Source organism: Pteropus vampyrus, unplaced genomic scaffold, assembly GCF_000151845.1.
Source record: "Pteropus vampyrus isolate Shadow unplaced genomic scaffold, Pvam_2.0 Scaffold9, whole genome shotgun sequence".
Lineage (NCBI taxonomy): Eukaryota > Metazoa > Chordata > Mammalia > Chiroptera > Pteropodidae > Pteropus > Pteropus vampyrus.
The window spans coordinates 1,703,532-1,721,543 of NW_011888790.1; the positions used below are offsets into that span (position 1 = coordinate 1,703,532).

Sequence of the window (18,012 nt, forward strand, 5' to 3'; positions counted from 1 at the left end):
CTTGGATTTACTGTGCTCAAATTTATTTTGCATTCGAAGATAACAAAATATTTGTAATTGCATTTCAGTTCAATGGATTCTTGGTTGTGCGTGGTTTCTGTTATGTCCTGCTGATGGGTCATGTAGCCAACTTCCTGAGGTTTCTAGTTTTTATTGGAGGTTCTGGAGGATATAGGGCAAGTGAAGCTATATAGCAATCCTTGTTAAATTAAGAGTAGGGAAACGAGGTACACATTTTCTAGACATGGTATGGAAGGAATTGGCTTCAACCTGTTTATAATCTGTTGATAGTTTTAACAACTTCAAAGATTTTTGACAGGAAGTAGGAAAAGTTTGGGAGAGAGAACCGAGAAAGTTTTTCTCAGGAGGCAGTTGGAGTGAAACATTTAAAAATTGTCAGCATAATACTATTTGTGGAGAGCTATGTCACTATTAAATTATGGATTCAAGTAGACTCAGAGCAGCTTTATTAAGCTACATTATGAGTAAGAGGAATAATTTTTTTTATTGCAGTATGAAAAAAGTCATTCTAGTGTAGATGGTAGCAAGCTCCGAGGATCTATTAATAAACTAGATCACTTGCTGTTATATTTGAGATGTAAATGAACATATCTTGGATTAGCTGCACGTCATACTAGCTGTATTATGTCTGCAGATTGATTTGGCCTGATGGATGGATAAAATTGAAGTAGAACCGCCGTACTCCAACTTGTCTTCTTTAGCTGTGGTACCTGTATTTATTTGCTATCTGGGGATGAGAATTCTTTGAGGGGAGAAGCAATTTATTGAATATAAGATATTCTTGATAATAATAGGCTAATATCTAAAAAGTACAGTTTATATTCTTGGAAATAAAATGATAATACACCCAAATCCACTCATGAAAGAGAAACAAAGGGATACATTGAGGCTGGAGTGAGCCGACTCTGTTTATACAGGTTTTCAGTCGACTTTTCTTTTAAAAAGTGCATGGAATGCATCCAAAACAAATAATGTTTTGTTACATGAGAAGACTAAAAGGGAAATCCGAAAGAAAGGAGGATGGATGATCTTTCTTTAATGTCAAAACTGACATAAACACCCCCACCCCCACTTTGCTCAAGATAATTTTCTCAACAAGACCCAGATTGCTTCAGTCTTTGCCTATCACCCTTTGAAGCACTTTCCTTATTATTAGGAGTGGGGCAAGGTTTCCTTTGAGGATTTTTACAGCAGTGAAGAGTTCCTCCTTTAAATACTTTCACATGATGAGGGAATTCCGCTTTCAAAGTGCTGTCATCACTGTGGCTTCTCTGCAATAAGACAATTTATTCTTGGGTGAAAGTCCTTCTTAGTTTGATTGTCAATAAGGACTTACCTTTCTGATGGATCCTCTTTTTATAGAGCTTCAGTTTTTGAGAGACCTCACAAAATAGCTAAACATTCTCCTGCGTTAACATTATTGGTGAAGTTGGTCATGATTCTCTTTTGAAATGCATTCCATCACACGGAGTTATAGTCTTCAACCTGGTTTCACTGTCAATCTCCACTAATTAAGAATTGGCTGACAGAGTGAATATTCTATCTCTAAAACTGCGTTTCAAAGGGACACTGCATTTGGGGGAGTTTTGAAATCTTTTTTTTTTAGAGTCTCCTCCAGTGTTTAAATACACCAGGGTAAGCAATAAATAAACTATTCAAGTGTCAAAGCTTTCCCAGAAACATTGAAATCTTTTGTGAACTTCTACTCCATGTGACTTCAGCTCACCTTGCTTTGTTCTTGAATGTAGTCTTCTGGAAAATTCTATAAATATTTAATTCATGGAGACAAAATGTATAGCTGTATGGTCTAATAGCTCATTTGAAAGCAGTTCACTTCCCTCCCTCAAATTTTAGTTGGCAATGATTCACAATTACTGGGAAAGAATTAGTATTAAGAAATCCCAAATAGAATTGACAGTTTTCTCAATATTATTGTCTAAGAGTGAGTTACTAATTCTTTGTGGTGGTTTCAGATAAATGAGTAAGAAATTATCTATGTCCCAAACAGGATTACAGCATTTACATCATTACTCTTGGGCTTTCCATTTGAACAGTTTGGTCATTTGAAGGTGAGAGAATCAGTATTGTTTGGGATGCATTCATTATCTCTTCTATCTAGAGGCCCCCTAAGTGTAACGGTGTAACTCTCAACTAATCTAGATGTTGTAGTAAATATATTTTTTAAGATCTGCAACCTCTTTCCCACTAGTGTTCAAATTAACCACCTCTCAGTCTTTTGTTGAGGAAGAAAGTGGAATATAAGAAGAGAGCCCTAAAGTCAGAATACCCAGATTCTAGTTTTGGCTCTGGCAATACTGCCTGTATAATACCGACAAGTAACATTCTTCTGTTCCTCACTCTCCCCCAAAACCCTGTGAAGAGCGACCTAAACGATCTTTGTATTTTTACCATTCTAAATCAATAAAAAGTCTATATCACATACATAAAGAAGCATAATTATAGTGATTGAGCTAAGTTGAATACTCTAGTGAGGAACCAGCATTGATATTTCTTAATCGAGTCTGTAAAAAAAGAAATATGACTATATTTTCTCTCTTCTGTGAAACTCTGTGATGTACCATTATTATTCATCCCATTTTCTTGTTTAAGGCTCAGTGGAAATCAATTAAACATTTGAGCTATGCCTTTGTGCTATATCCCATGGTAGTCAATGAGAATATTCAAGCCAGTGAGTTCAGACTCTGTCTTCAAAGTTCTCACCACCTAGTTAGGGAGGAAAGCCTGAAAGCAAATAAGTCACAAATCCAGTGAGATGAGTAGAACAAGATAAGTATATATATATGATGCAGAGTAGCATGGGAGGGGGGATATATATATATATTTCCCTGTACCTATTTTTAATTCTAGAAATAGGAAAAATTTATGTGTGTGGGGGAGGCAGCATTATGGTAAATTAAAACAAAACAAAACAAAACAAAACTTTTTTATTCTTAATCTGTTTACTCTTTAATCAAGCATGTCCCCCCATAATATTTGATTGCCATAAACTGCAATCAAATGAGTTTTGACTTAAAAAAATACAGAATGTTCTTTTTTTTTTCCATAAATTATTTTTGATGTCCTCAAATATTACATTAAACATCTTTTTATTAGCCATTGGCACTTTTATCATTGAACAAAGAATATGTAAATGTGTCAAGTAATCATTTTAAACCAAATACTATAGTCTAGAATACGATTAGATTCTCTTTAGAATTTAGACAACAGGAGAAATCTAGTTTTCTAAAAAATACTGATGTGTCTTAGCATAATTAATTTTTGTGGAATGTTATAACTAGAAAGTTAAAGTTTTCCTGGTGATTTGCAAGAATCTTGAATTCAAATCAAGGATTGGAAAGTGTTCAAAATCTGGGGTTGAATCTAGCATTGTCTATGAAAGCTATATTGTCATAAGTGGGGAGTGGGGAGCTTTTGGAGTTTCTTATGAAAAATTGGCCTGAACTAATTTGTTTTGTTTGAAACTGAAAATCATATTGTTGAAATTTGCATTCTGTTTTTTTTTCTTTTCAATGGATGTTATTAACACAAATCACCATGTTTTTAAAGGGTTTCTTCCTTTCTGTGAGAATTAATTTGGCTTCTGAAAAAGAAAAAAATCACCATAACAATTCGGCAACATTGCGCCTCTCTCACCATTTTGGGGATGCAGGCTTCAGCTCAGTTAACTCCAGACGTATTTTCTGGAAACATGTGAAAACATGCCCATAAGTATTGAACATAAAACCTGATTTTACACTAATAAAAGTTCGTACCATTTTATGGTCCACTTACTATTCAGTTTCTTAAAGCTATGTGCATATTTTAAAAATCGTTAGAATAAATGGAAATTAGAACAAGATGCTATCTGAGAAAAGGTGCTACCCAGAGATGCCTGAAGAACACTGTTCTAGGACTTTCTCCTATGAAGTGAGCAAACCTCTTGCCCTTAAAATAGATAGAAGCAATGCTTTCCAGATACCCCACCGTCCCAAGAACTTAGATTAGTATGGAAACAACAGAATATTAATTTTTTAGTATTTTAACCATGCAAATTAAGTACTGAAAAAGCATTCTTCCTAAAGAGGTGTGGAACAGTTGAAAAGTTCACATCCAGTTGGATTGTATTTTGGAGAATGTCACACATTAAGACTCATAGTGCTTTGGGGCCATGCCCGGTGACTCTGAAGATAAGAGAGAGAAGATAAAGTGGTGAGAGAGAGTTTTATAAGTTCAGGGATGCTCTAGAAAACTACTGGATGGTCTAAAAATATCTCCTGAAACAGAAAATCCCAATGCAACTATAATCTGAATGCGAAGAAAAAGTTATTCTTAAAAAATAGTTGCACTCTTGCAAAATATAGTAACCTTTAGCTTTTGACATTTTTTTTTTAAGGTTGAAAAAGTTAAGCATGATTTATATATATAAGGATTTCCATTCGTTGCTTAGTATTTCTTTAAAATTGCATTTTAACTCAAGGCTATGTATCTCTCCTCTTTGTTTTGGTTCTTGTGCCCGCTGTGCCCCAGGTTGGCCTTCCTTCCATGATGTGATCAGTTCTGATGCAATCACATTCACAGATGACTTTTCCTATGGGATGCACAGGGTGGAAACAAGCTGCTCTCAGGTGAGTTAACCCCACCTGAAAACCTGATATACTGCTCATTCTGTATTGCAAACACTTCCAAGACTCCTGCTTGTGCTAAATATAGCAACTAAAGCCAAGTGACATCACAAAAGAGGCAGACAACCACAATGAAATCTCTCTAAAGTCCTCATGATATCTCAGTCTTCGAGTCTTTAGCAAGTCCAATTAAATGTTAGTCATTGGCTTCAACATGATTAAACAAAGTCATTGGTAGGAAAAGTCATTTTCAGTTGATTCAACACAGTGAGGAATGGGCTATTCTTAGGGCATATGAAGATTTCATTATGTGGCCTTATGGAATTGGAAGTTTAGGTAATCTTCCTCTCCCTGTGGTTTATGTTCAGTTAAAAAGCCTCCAATGGTAGTGAATCCAAACATGGTCAGTAAAGATCCCAGAAACAGCTTTCCTTGTTGGGTGTAACGTGGGAGGGTAGAGAATGGCAGTCGGAAGAGGAAGTTCAGTGGTAGGCTGTAGGAGCGCAGAGTGGGAAGATGGAGTAAGGTAATTCTTTCTCTACTCTTCCTAGTAGGTAGACCTATCCTCATTTGAAGAATGTTCTAATTAGTTCCTTTTACTCTGCTCTAACCAAATTAGTGCTGGCTCTAAGGGAGAAGATGAGCAAGTTTTGAGGAGGAGGCAAAACTAGTTAATCTGTCCTCCCAGTCGAGAGACTTGAATATGTGGGTATTTTGTGCTTACACCGTGAGACATAACTAGAACCTTCTTGCACAAGTGGTCCTGTTCTTACCTGCTTTAAATAAGTGAAATGTAGTCTTGAGTATTGTGACGCTAAAATTCATTGGTAATGTGGAGTATTTTGTTGGGGGGATGTCTGTTGCACACATCAGGGGTAAAGGGGGCACAATCAGGCAGCTGTAATAGCAAAGTGATTGCCACGTATGCCTCCCTCAGCATTCTTCTACTGCCCTTTAACCCCCTCCATCAGGCACAAGAGTTTTAGGGAGTAGGTGGCATATTTACTACCAAGTGTGTGGGGGGTGGTTTGACCCTAACCGTCTGATGAATTTCTGTTTTCGTTTTTTTTTTTTTTTTTAAATAAGGCTGGCAAGTTTACTGTCTTCCAAATATGAGAACTACTCTCTCCCTTGAAAAGCAGATATTATATTTTATCTAAGTCACATTTTTAGTTCACTCTCGTTTCTCAGATATATGAGTCTCTGAGCAAGATAGTGGAACCTTCTGATGCTGCGTCTTACCCCTTGAGATTCTAATTTAATTAGTTGGGGTGAGGCCTGGACATCAGCATTTTTAAAAGCTCTTCTGGTTAAAATGCTCGCGATAACCTTATTAGGTTATTCTCTCATTTCCCAGTTGAAGAAACTGAGGTAGAAGGAGGGCAATTACTCTTGTGTAAATTTACATCGATATAAGTGGCAGAACAGAGATGGAATTTGGGCATTTAGCTCCAGAGCTCTTTATGATGCTTAGATGGATGCATGGATGGATGGATGGATACATAGATAGATAGATAATAGATAGGCTGACCAACCATAAAGAGTCACACTGAAATAAGGAAAAAAAAAATTCTATGATCTCATAGAAGTTAGTTTAATTCAATTCAGTTTTGAATTCAATTGAACTTTGATATTTTTATAGCTGCCACAAAAACAAATTATGACTATCTACTCAGGAATCTAAAATATTTGACAAAATAATAACTGGGTAGGATGGTACATAGTAATTTATCTTAGGTGTATACATAATACTTAGTAAACCTCTTATTAGGTTAATAGTTCTCTGTCTTTCTTTCAGTTGCCTTAAAGACTGTTATACGACTGCTACTCTCCTTTTCACTTAGAACCAACTTTTAAATATTGAGCTCTGTGAAAACCAGTAAGAAATGCACAGAAAATGTGAGGCATAAAATAATAACTTTCCTTAAAGCCCTACTCTGGTGGCTTTGTGACTAATTCTTAAAATTCACAGTTGAAATAAAGTCCCCCTTTCTCTTGTGCCAGCCACAGAGGTAACATCCATAGCAGTCAAGAAAAGACCACTACGAAAGTGTCCTACAGTGGCCAAAGAGAAATTAAAGGCAGAAACTGTGCCAAAATTAGATAACATTCATAAAAGATAAGCTACCCGAAGCATAGCTCCCAGCCCTTGGTTAAAAGCTTAGGTGATAGTTACTGTATTCTTGCTTGAAGAATAACAATTGCATGAAGAACTAACACTGACCTATTCCTTTTCAACTTCTTTTCCACCAGCTTTGCTTCTCGAATATTTGCCACTTTCTTAAATAAAAGTCTTAAGTTTAATGAGAAGAGGGAAAGAAATTTGTTCCATTAAGGCATGTGCAAAAATACATGCTTTGTGAAGTAAGTCCCAGGTAGAAAAAATAATTGGGTTCCAGCCTCCAAAATGATATGTTTGCTGGATCCCTCCCAATGTGGACAGAGTGGGGCATGTCTGCCACACATGCGCAATGATAGCTCACTAAATTAACGTGTGCTGGGTGTCTTTCATTTCAATTTCTTTGTCTTTGGTGTATTTCACACACTTTGATTTTCTTTTTGTTTTACACATTTTTCTTTAGTTTTCTCTTTTCCATTTTTTCATTTGTCCTTTTTATCTTGACTTGAAAAAGAAAAAAAACGATTTAACAATTTCCATACTAGAGTAACCACTTGTATTTTGCTTCCTGGTTTCTCAGTCATAACACTTTTTTTGTTATCAGTTTGTCTTCTTTTGCCTTCTGTTCTTTCAGTTTATGTTGCCTCTTCCCCTTCCCACAGCTTCTCCCATCTTTTTTGTTTTGTTTTGTTTTGTTTTGTTTCATTTTTGAGGGTAACAGTGTGGGAAGCTTCGCTGATTTGCTTCTCCTCTTTCTAAAATTCTTTTTGTATTTTGAATTCACATGGCTTATCCTTTCTCTGAACTGAATTGCATCAATGTGGTTTGTGTTATGAAGAATCTGTTAGATGCTTTTAGTATCACATAGACATTTTCAGTTGAACATGTTATGTGTACTTCTTTCCTTGTAGAAAGATGCAGTATCTAATCATGAAGACCCTTTTACTGCAAACTTATACAAACGAACTGAACTCCATGGATGAAACCAGTAGACCAAATCAATCTGCTTCTCTGGCAATATGGCAATATTTTTTTTCGGTCTGTTGGTCCCTCATTCTTGCTGTAGTACTTAGTATTCTTCTTCTTCCTCATTTTTAAAATTGTGATGTGGATCACACCATACAATGAATTAGGCCTCGTATTTGGACAGGAATTATAAACATGTTGGGAGCTATAACCTACCACCTCTTTATACTACGCTGTAGTTTTTCCAAGTTTCCAGTGACTTCTTAGATAATAATATTTTAGTAAAATTTTATTGAGAAAGTTAAGACTGACTCAGTACTATTATTGCTTTTCAGAGAAATATTGCAATCAGATTCTTCTAAAAGAATTGCTGTGTAAGAAACCTAGCACACTGCCTGATCTTTAAGTTAACAATACAGACAATAAGCAAAGGTGATGGAGACTCTTCACTGCCTTCTCTAGAATTCCTGCTGCTGGAGGAAATAGGTTATCCTGTTACATTCTGATTTTTGTTGCAACCGTATTTTTTTTTTCTTTTCTCATCTGCCTACTAAATTGAGGAATTATATTCCAGTTACAATTTTAAATTTTAAATCTGCCCACTTCAGTGGGCATATGTATCTTCTTCTTGGCTGCATCAACTTCCTAATAATTTTCAGTTATAAAGAATTTTCCTTAATCTTTTTTAAATTTACATTTTTCAGTTAGTGATAAAAAAATACATTGCTTCTATTCCAGTTTCACTGACTACTGTGAATAATTGTTTGACAGCTTCTCCTTAATCCTCCATCCCCAGCCTGTTAAGCAACACTTTGTCAGACGTTTAAATTTTGTTCAAGGAGGGAAGATTTGCATGGTTAAAGCTGTAGTTCAGGGAAGTAAGTCCCTCCTGGAAATACTTGGAAAATTAATCCTTCTTTATATCGAAATTCTACATGAAACAAATGGGAGACTAATGAATCATTTTAACTTTTTGTGATAATCTTTAAGAAAACCATCAGATCCCTGAGTTTACCCACGTTGGACTCTCTTTATGACTGCTGCTGTTACTGCTCGAATCTATGGTAGAGCTCCTTAATTTTGTTTTAGATCATTATTAATTTCTTCTAACTTGGCCAAATCAACATAAAGGTAAATATCTACTAATACAAAGTATTTTTCAAAAGTTAAGCAGTTTTTGGTAAAACCCCAAACCTTATTAATCTTTTGCAGATGACGACTCATGTATTGCTGATGATTAAAGATGCCCATGTGTTACAACAGGGTTTCAGACTCACAGCCCATCTCTCTTTTTCTTGATCTTTCCGTAAAATCATAATGCTAAACCGGTGACTTCACAATCATTTCCTTGGCAAAAGATTAATATCATAAGCACAGAGGAAAGGAGCCCTACTTACACACAAGTGTCTTCAATAACGATGGGAGAAAACAGGATACTACTGGCAAAGTAAATTGCTTTTCTTCTTAAAACTCTTTTCCCCTTCCCATCCTGCCCCATGTGCCCAAGTGTAAAAGCCCTGCTTTGAAACTGCTTTATCTTATAGATCAAACACTTAAGAGAAAAAGACAAGAATAAAGCCCCAATGTCCTAGGAATAGCTGAGAGAAAACCCTCTAGGATAGTCAGAAATACATCAGTGAAGGAGTATATAACTATGTTGAATGTACTATTTGTGTTTCTTATGCACACAGTTGAGAATTGCAGATTTTAAGAAATTATGTTAAATTTGATGCTCACCTTTTTTTTTTTTGGAGCAGGGGTGGGGGGTGGTGAGGAGCGGGGACTTTACCTTGCTTTTCTGCAGGTTCTGTAGTTGCCAGCTTTTCTGAGTGGGAGGCTTAGGTAATAAAGGATTCTTGAGGGAATTAAAATTTTTTCTTTTGAACAATTATCTCATACTTCTTCAGAATGAGAGCTAGAATAGTCAGTTTTTATTTTACATGTGAAATACAGACATACATAGTCATTTTAAAACAACTTTCAAAAAGCACACCAAAGATTCTACCATAAAATCGATCACTAACAGCAGGTTTCTGAGATTTCTTCATCAGGCAACTAGTTTGTTTCAGTTACAGCCAGGTGTGCTGAGAGATCCCAACACATTGCCAGTTGGCTGGGGCTGGGAAGGCAGAACTCGCAGGCGGCTAAAGAAACAATGCATCACTGACAACTTCCATTCATCATCCCAGCCCTAGGCCAGGGGTAGTCCTGGAAGAATGGGCTCCATGTGCGTTCTCAGGGAGGAGCTTTCAGGGCTTTGCACTTTTAAAAGAAACCGGTAATAGTCTTTTATGCAAGAATAGATGTACCTGTAAGGAAGCAGAAATGGCACTGTGTGGTTAGGCTTCTTTCAAACAAAAAATGGCTTTGCAGCTTTGCAGGCAATGGGGGTGGACATGTATTTGGTGGCACAGATATAAATGAACACCTTGCCACGTTTTGAAATGTTGCTCCTCCTCAGTTATCTGAGCTTGGCGTGAATTTTCCAGAATACCTTGTGGCAATCATGATGATGCTATCATTATCATTTTTACACCTTTTTTGAGGATTTCCGTACCCCATCTCCAACCCATATAGTTGTTTGCAAATGATTGTGTTCCCTTTTCCTGATTCTAATTTCTCTTCCTACCCCCTCCATTTTCCTTTTGCCCAGATTAGGGACATCTAGAGTCCATGTTTTCCTTTCCGTTTAACGAAAAGACTAGTTCTAGCTTTAGCAAATGAAACTTCAGACCAATAACCAACTCAGTTCAACAGATTAAATTACTCTAATTTGGATTTTTAAAAAATGACTCAGGAAATGAAGACTATATAAATACTCTATATACATAGCTTCAAGTATATCCTTACTGTGCTTTATTTTTGGACTAAGGTAAATAGAACTGTTTTCTAAATATGTCCAAGAGATGATTAATAAAGGCAGTATCATTTCTTTTGCCCGGACAGCTGTATTCATTCCTTTAAAAAATTATCTGAGGTTTTTTGGTAAAAACTCCACCTCTCAGATACCAAGTGATCAAAGTGCCCAAGCTGCTCGTGAGGTCAATAACTATGCACACATACTGGCCACCAAGCGCACTGGTTCCTCTTGGCCTGCACACTGACTCTTTTGGCAGACAGGAATAGATGTTTTCTTGTGTCCATCGGGTAAGCATATGTATTTTTTACTGGTGCATCTTAGCTACTGGTGCCTGAAAATTTGGCCTCAATTGTTTATAGAAAGGAAAAGCAATCTGAGCTGTCAGCCTTGATATTACCTAAACCTGCATAGAATGTGGTACAATAATGCAAGAGTTGTTTTTAGGCCTGTTTCATATTTTCCAGGCAATAGATCAAATCAGTTCAGGGTTCATTTTTAGTTCTTTAATAAGCTGACACAGTATGTTGGCAGTAAAATAAGAACACACTTTTAACATGGAAGTGCTGTATAGTCAAACTTGCTATTTGTGCTGTTTATTAATAACTAGAGAACCCTTGAGAATTGAGTTTAGCACTTTTCAATGGAGAAACTGAGATTATAGTTCTTTCCATTGTAGTAAGCACCGTCCCTCACTTCTCTCTCATCATCTCCATTTGGTATCTTAGCTCCATCCTTCATCAATTTCTGCTCTCTTTTCCTGCAGTTTATAAGGGTTTTATATTCCAAATAACCAGTGAGAAGAATAAATAAATCATCAATGCGCTTCTTCTCTCACGTTCTCCCTGAACTGTTGTCTCTTCCATCTGCTTGAACGCTCTTCTCTGGATATCTATTCCTTCACTTCCTTTAGGTTCTTATACCAAAGCCGCCCCAGGAAAGCCACCCCTGACCACTGTACCCAAAATGTCAGCCCCCAGCCCTGACACTTCATATCACTTTTTTTTCTCCTTAGCATTTTTTTCCCTCTACCATACTTTGCACTTCCTTTATTTCCTTGTGTATGTATTGTCTGTCTCTCCCACTAGAATGTAAGCTCCATGAGGCGAGGTATTGTTGCCTGTATCTCCAGAGTCTGGGACAGTGCCTGGCATGTAGCAAGCACTCCATAAATATTTGTTAAATGAATAAATGGAAGTTATTTGCCCCGGGCTTTGGTTCTGTTGTCACAGCCTGTTCGAATGGTGCACTAAGGCCTCCATATCCTTTTCCCCTGCCCCTGCTGAGAAAGGGTGGGAGATAGGTAAGTGTGACATATGCTGTCGTCTCCTGGACCTGTACCTAGCATCAGTGTGGGGCTCTATTCAGTGAGCCAGCCTTTTTGGAGACATTTGCTCTGGGCTGTATTTTTTTTCAACACCATCAAAACTAGTGTTCTCACTTGACTCTGAATTCTCTTCCTCTTCTACTCCCCCAGCTTTTTGGATAGTTAGTAGCATAGATTTGGGTTAAACAGCTTATTTCTTCTCCACATAATAATACAGTTCACATGAGTAAAGAAGCCAGCATGGCACTCCACCTATTGGAAGCCAGAAAAAAAACGTCTAGTGACGTTTCCATTTGCCACACTTGCAGTCCTGGTGACTGTGACAAATCTATTGAGCTTTGCCTTTGCTTTGCTGGGTTCCAAGAACATCCAATGCTTTTCCAATGTTAAGTTTTACTACCCATGAAAGCAAACATCACCTCTGTCATGGCCAGTTAAACAGTATCTTTTACAGTGGACTTCTGCATATCTGAAACCTACCCATCCAAAGCCAGAAGTAATGCCGAGGGGAGAGATTTTATTCTGCCATGTTTCTTACAATGGGAGATCAAGGGTCAACTCAATTCATAAAATTACTGCAGTCATTTTTCAGCTGGTTGAGAGACTGCACAGATCAAAAAATACAGTGGCTCCTAAATGATTTCTGATATGCACAGTTCTAGTGTTTTTTCTTCTCAACATGTGGTGCAGAGCCTGCCAGAAGCCATCTTTGCAGCCATTGACAGGCGGATTAGAAATCATCCACGATGGTTTCCATCATTTCTCTACAAGCTGGTCATCCATTTTAACTGCTTAATGTGGGTTCCTCTCAAAGCCTGTTTTGTACACGTTTTTTTGCTTACATTTTGCTCTTCTTTTTCAGTGTGGTGCTCACCTTGGGCACATTTTTGATGACGGACCCCGTCCAACTGGCAAAAGATACTGCATAAATTCGGCTTCCCTGTCTTTCACACCTGCAGACAGCCACGGTGCCGACGGAGGCAGTGGGGCAGGCAGCCCAGCCCAGGCAGACAAAACGGAGCTGTAAAGCACTAGAGAGTGATGGAAACAAGTGTACTTAATGCACAGCTTATTAACAAAATTCAAAATTGTCTATCTTAGATATATTTTTTCAAAAACTATAAGGGCAGTTTTGTGCTATTGATATATTTCTTCTTTGGCTTAAACAGAGGCCTTGGCCGTCGATGTATTTTGCTATTGACTAGATCCAGAACTGTTTATAACTTTAGCGAGTGGAGATAGCTTTGCAAATCTTCTTCAAGGCACTTAAGTACCTTTTTGCATTATTTTCTTCACACACATAGCTTCTTTTGAGATTCCCTCCCCGCCACCCCCCACTTGTTTAAGAGGCAGAAAGTACTTACTTGGTCTTCAAACTTAAAAATTGAGATCTCCTATATGATGTAGAGACCAGAGCTCATAAGTACAGGGCCAGAGACCTGCAAGACACATGGCCTGGAGGCATTTGTACAGATCTACCTAAGATAAGGATGGAGTGATGTCTTATGAGACTTCTTAGCTTTGTGGAAAGTTTGAGCTAAGGTCGTTTATTCTCACTAAAAGAGTGTGAAGGTCTAAAGTCTTTCCTTATGTTAAATTGTTGCTAGATCTGAGGGGGCTCACCGAGTGTTGTGGCAGAGAAGTAAACATTACCTCACCCTTAGGCCTTTCTTTTCTTTTCCATTGCAAACGTTGGAATGTAAGACAACTGTAAAACGTTGAGTCCCATTTTGTCCAAAGTTCACAAAGAAGAACATCTGCCATTGCCTTTTATAAGTCTGTCCCTCCACACCTAATACCAGCTGCATCTGGAAGGGCATTTTGGTGAATTCCACTGTGTACAATAAAATATTAGGAACAAAGCACTTCATCAAGGCAGCAGAAATGAGAGAGCAGAGAAGACCAAAGAGGAAGTCCTGGATTTTGAAATACCCAATACTGTGCAGAAGAGCTGACAAGATACTTAAAGTAACAAGCAGAACCCAAAAAGAGGGACCTCATGCACAGGTTCAGGTAAACTCTGGAGAGATAATGGGGGTTTAAAGTAGAATTAGCCAGGAGCTGGAGTCCCGCCCTTGACACTAATCTGCTCTGTGGCAAAGGACATGCCATTTAGTCTCTCCGTGCCTAGTCTTCATGTCGAAACTGAGACTTATAAAGTTCGTAAAATAATCGACACTTTCGGGGCATAATCATTATATTGCTCTACAATTAAGATCAGTATTGTAAAATTAAACCGATCTGGTTCTAATTGCCTCAAAGACCGAAGTCCAGGCATTTGAAATGGAAAGAAGCAGAGAAGAGGTTGACTTAGCTGATTGGTATGGAAACAGTTGGGCTAAGAGCCAGAAATTTTTCTTTGTAGCAGTATGGCTGGTTTTACTCTGAGAAGCTCTGCTGGAATGGATGTCATTGTGCACGGTAAGGTTTTTACGGGTATGAGCAGTGGTGATACCAGTTGATATTGCTGCAGCCAGGTGTGAAGGTACAGGTTTTGACTGATATATATACACACAAACACATACATATACACATACATACATACATACATACATATATCGAGAGAGAATCTGTAGCCTTGAATACTAATCTTGAAATGTAGTTTTTTAAAAATATTGTTTTTATAAATCTTTGAAAGCTTATGAAAATTGATATCTTCTTTATAAGCACCGAGACAAAAATAAGAAAGAGGGACATTTGGCAATTTTAAGAAATATGAGAAATTAAAATGAAAAGTTGTGACAAAGTGTCAGCATGGTCATGTCCACATTCTTCTGTGTCTCTACAAACTTCTTGTTAAGACCCTGACATCCTAGTGACCATTGTCATGTATGCTACAACTTTGTAATTCCGGATAAGTTATACTCCTCTTCCCTCAGCTCCTAGGGTGTTTCACCTCAGGCCCTAGGGTCATCCTGGAATTTGCAGATTTCACTCCCCTATAGAAATGGGATAAGAAATTTAAGATCACCCAGACCATCTTAGAAGGCTTTCCCAACTTCACAGAGAGAGCCCCAACATTTCCTGGTGACCCAGGGATCCCATGTGGAGTCAGATAAAGAATTGGGTCTCAGGACATTTCCTGTCACAGTTTAAAGTCTGTCCTTCAGGGGCACACACAGCGCTTCTCACATCACTCCAGTTATGAATGATGACCTGCCCTGGGGTCTGTTGGACACGAGCCACAGTGTTGGAATAGACAAGGAAGATAAATGAGGGGCTTCTTCCTTCTCCCCAGAGACTGGATTCTCATTGTTCCTTTATTTTTATTGTAGGGGTTAACATTTCCCTCAAAAACTCTTTTTCTAATCCTTGGTCTTTGTTTCATGGAAAGCCAGTTTTTCTTCTACCACGTTTTCTAGCATCAACTTTAAGAAAAATGTAACATCCATAGGAAAAAAAAAGTGGGGTGTATGCATGTGGTTTAATTCCAGATTGCTTTTGAGTTTAAGTGGTATCAAATTCCAGTATATTTCTGTCTTATGTTAAGGAAATATATTACTAAAATGTCAGTGAGCAATAATGTCAGCTGTCGAGCACTAGATTTATTTTTGCAGGATATGGAGTGCAATGAACTGAGTCAATATGGCGAGGTGTATGTGATCTGCGGGAGTTATGCCATTTAGCTTAGGAAATGCATTGGACTTTCCCTCTCTGTACTCCAGCCCTTACTGTACCATTAGGAGATGCAGATTTCGGCTGGTGTGTAAAAAGTACATCCAGACAGTCATGCAGAATGAATCTATAGAGAGCAGCAGTATATGTTGTATTAGAGAACGTTTCTATGTGTTTAAACTTTTCACTTCTTATATGTGTTTAAATTCTTAATGCAAATGACATAGTAATTTAAAAGCCTGTCCTGTTAATTGAATTGAAAATGTCTTGCTTTAAATACAGATATGACCAAAGGGATCATTGTTTGTTCTGAAGGTCAAATATTATTTTTGCCTTAGATAGCTTTGTAATAATTTTTCTTCAAATGGTTCAAAACTTTTGGAAATGACATAAAATTTTCATTAAAAAACCCTTTTCCTATGTTTATTGTATACAGGAATTATGCAATAAAACTTCTTTATAAAAATGTTTTCTTGTCTGATTCTTAAAGAATCCTCTTATTTTTAGCACAGATACCTGGACCATCCATGAGAGATTGCCATAGGCTGCTCTGTTTACCTCCCTACCCAGCTGACATCCTGTAGTTTGTATAGAGGGCCTTTTATGTGATGTGACCTCTGCAAGCTGAGGCTTTCCACACCCCAGGACCCAGGAAAGGCCTGCAGGGATTCGAAAGATCGGAGGAAAGAGAAACGTTTGCAGAATTATTCAAACTTCACCTCAACTCAGCCACATCTTCAGCAGCTTGTATATGTTTTTATGATTAAAACATGGACTTTGAGGAGCTCCATTATGACAACTCTACGGATAAAAATGCAGGAATGATACCATGCTGATGCCTGGACTTCTGTGAAAGAACTTAATGGGAAACTTATACTGTTGTCAAGAATTGGTATCTAGGGAAATGCATTAGGAGTTCCCCATTGCTCACAAACAAATTCACCTTCAAAATTCATCGCTACAGAAGAGTTTTTGTGTACAGTCACATACCACATAATGACATTTAGGTCAACAACAGACTATATACAACAGTGGTCCTATAAGATTATAATGGAGCTGAAAAATTTCTATTGCTGAGTGATGTCATAGCATACGGCATTACTCGTATTTGTGGTGATGGTGATGTACAGTGTTTATAAAGTCTACAGTAGTGTACAGTACTGTCCTTGGCTTTCACATTTATTCACCATCCATTGACTCACCTAGAGCAACTTCCAGTCCTGCAAGCCCCATTCATGATAAGTGCCATGTTATGGGTGTACCATTTTTTAAATCTCTCATACCATATTTTTACTGTATCTTTTCTATGTTTTCATGTGTTTAGATACACAAATACATTGTGTTACAATTGCCTAGGATACAACAGTGTCATATACAGGTTTGTAGCCTAGAAGCATCAGTCTTGGTGTGTAGTAGGTATACCATGTAGGTTTGTCTAAGTACACCTTCTGATAATCACACAATGACAATTGCTTAACGACACATTTCTCAGAAAGTGTCCCCCATTGGTAAGTGGTGCATGACTGTAGTACTATTTGTTGTTGAAATTTTTTAGTTTAGTTTTTTCGGTTCATTTTGTTTTGTTTATTTTGGGGAGGAGAAGTGAAGTGATGACAATTTTTGTTTTTCAGCCAATTCTTTAAGTCATATTCCTGGGATCCGAAAATTTGGAGGCCAGCAATTTCATGTAGTTAGTGTACCTTAGTGCTTCTCAACATATGGTCCCCAGACTGCAGCATCAGCATCACCTGGGAATTTGCTACTAATACACGTTTTCTTTACTACATCAGGAATTCTGGGGCCTTTGTAATTTGTTTTCTAGCAAGCCCCCCATGTGATGCTGATTCTTGTTCAAGATTGAGCACCACTGCCTTGGAACTTTCAGTGAAAAAACCAATTAACATTAATTTTAAAAGAATTTATATCTGATCCCCTCAATTCTCCTCCCCCAAGCCCCCCACTGCAACACACAAAAATGGCTGTTTTTGTCATGACTGGTTGTTTTTTCATAAAGCTAGGTCAGTTCTTGTCCTTCACTGCACATTTGTCTTGTTCTGGAGGACTGACTGAGCCTCATCAACCAGCACCACTTTAGCTCCTGCTTGTGTTTCTGGGTTGACCCTGGGCTGCCCAGTGGTGCTCAGCAACGCCTCTCTGAAACTACAGGATGTCCAGGCCGGGTTCATCTCAGCAATTCCAAGAACTAGAGACTAGATCTCAGTGCATAAATGTACAGAATAACCTTTCCCATATATTCTGTTTCCTTGTACCTGTCCCTTTCCTCATCATCATGTTTTTTTTCTTTTAACCCATCAAAGAATTTCTACAAAGGTGCCATAGACCCGAATCATGACTATTCTGTCAGAAAACTGCTGTTGTTACTCAGATCTTAACAATTAAATGACTTCTGGAAGATGCTGGCATAAAAAATGATTGAATTAAAAATCATCTTTGAGACAGGCTTATAAGCCTTCTGTACTGCCAG

General features: G+C 37.7%; 1 protein-coding gene across 2 annotated transcripts in view; it reads left to right on the forward strand.

Annotated features, from left to right (window-relative positions):
* Positions 1–15,996, forward strand: part of MSRB3 (methionine sulfoxide reductase B3) — a 142,885-nt gene extending 126,889 nt beyond the window's left edge. For both annotated transcript variants that reach the window (XM_023520606.1, XM_011373743.2), the window contains 2 exons: positions 4,549–4,646; positions 12,775–15,996. In XM_023520606.1, the coding sequence (XP_023376374.1) occupies positions 4,549–4,646; positions 12,775–12,939 (263 nt within the window). In that variant the 3' untranslated portion in view covers positions 12,940–15,996. The remainder of the gene's footprint in view (positions 1–4,548; positions 4,647–12,774) is intronic.
* The last annotated feature ends 2,016 nt before the right edge of the window (positions 15,997–18,012 follow it).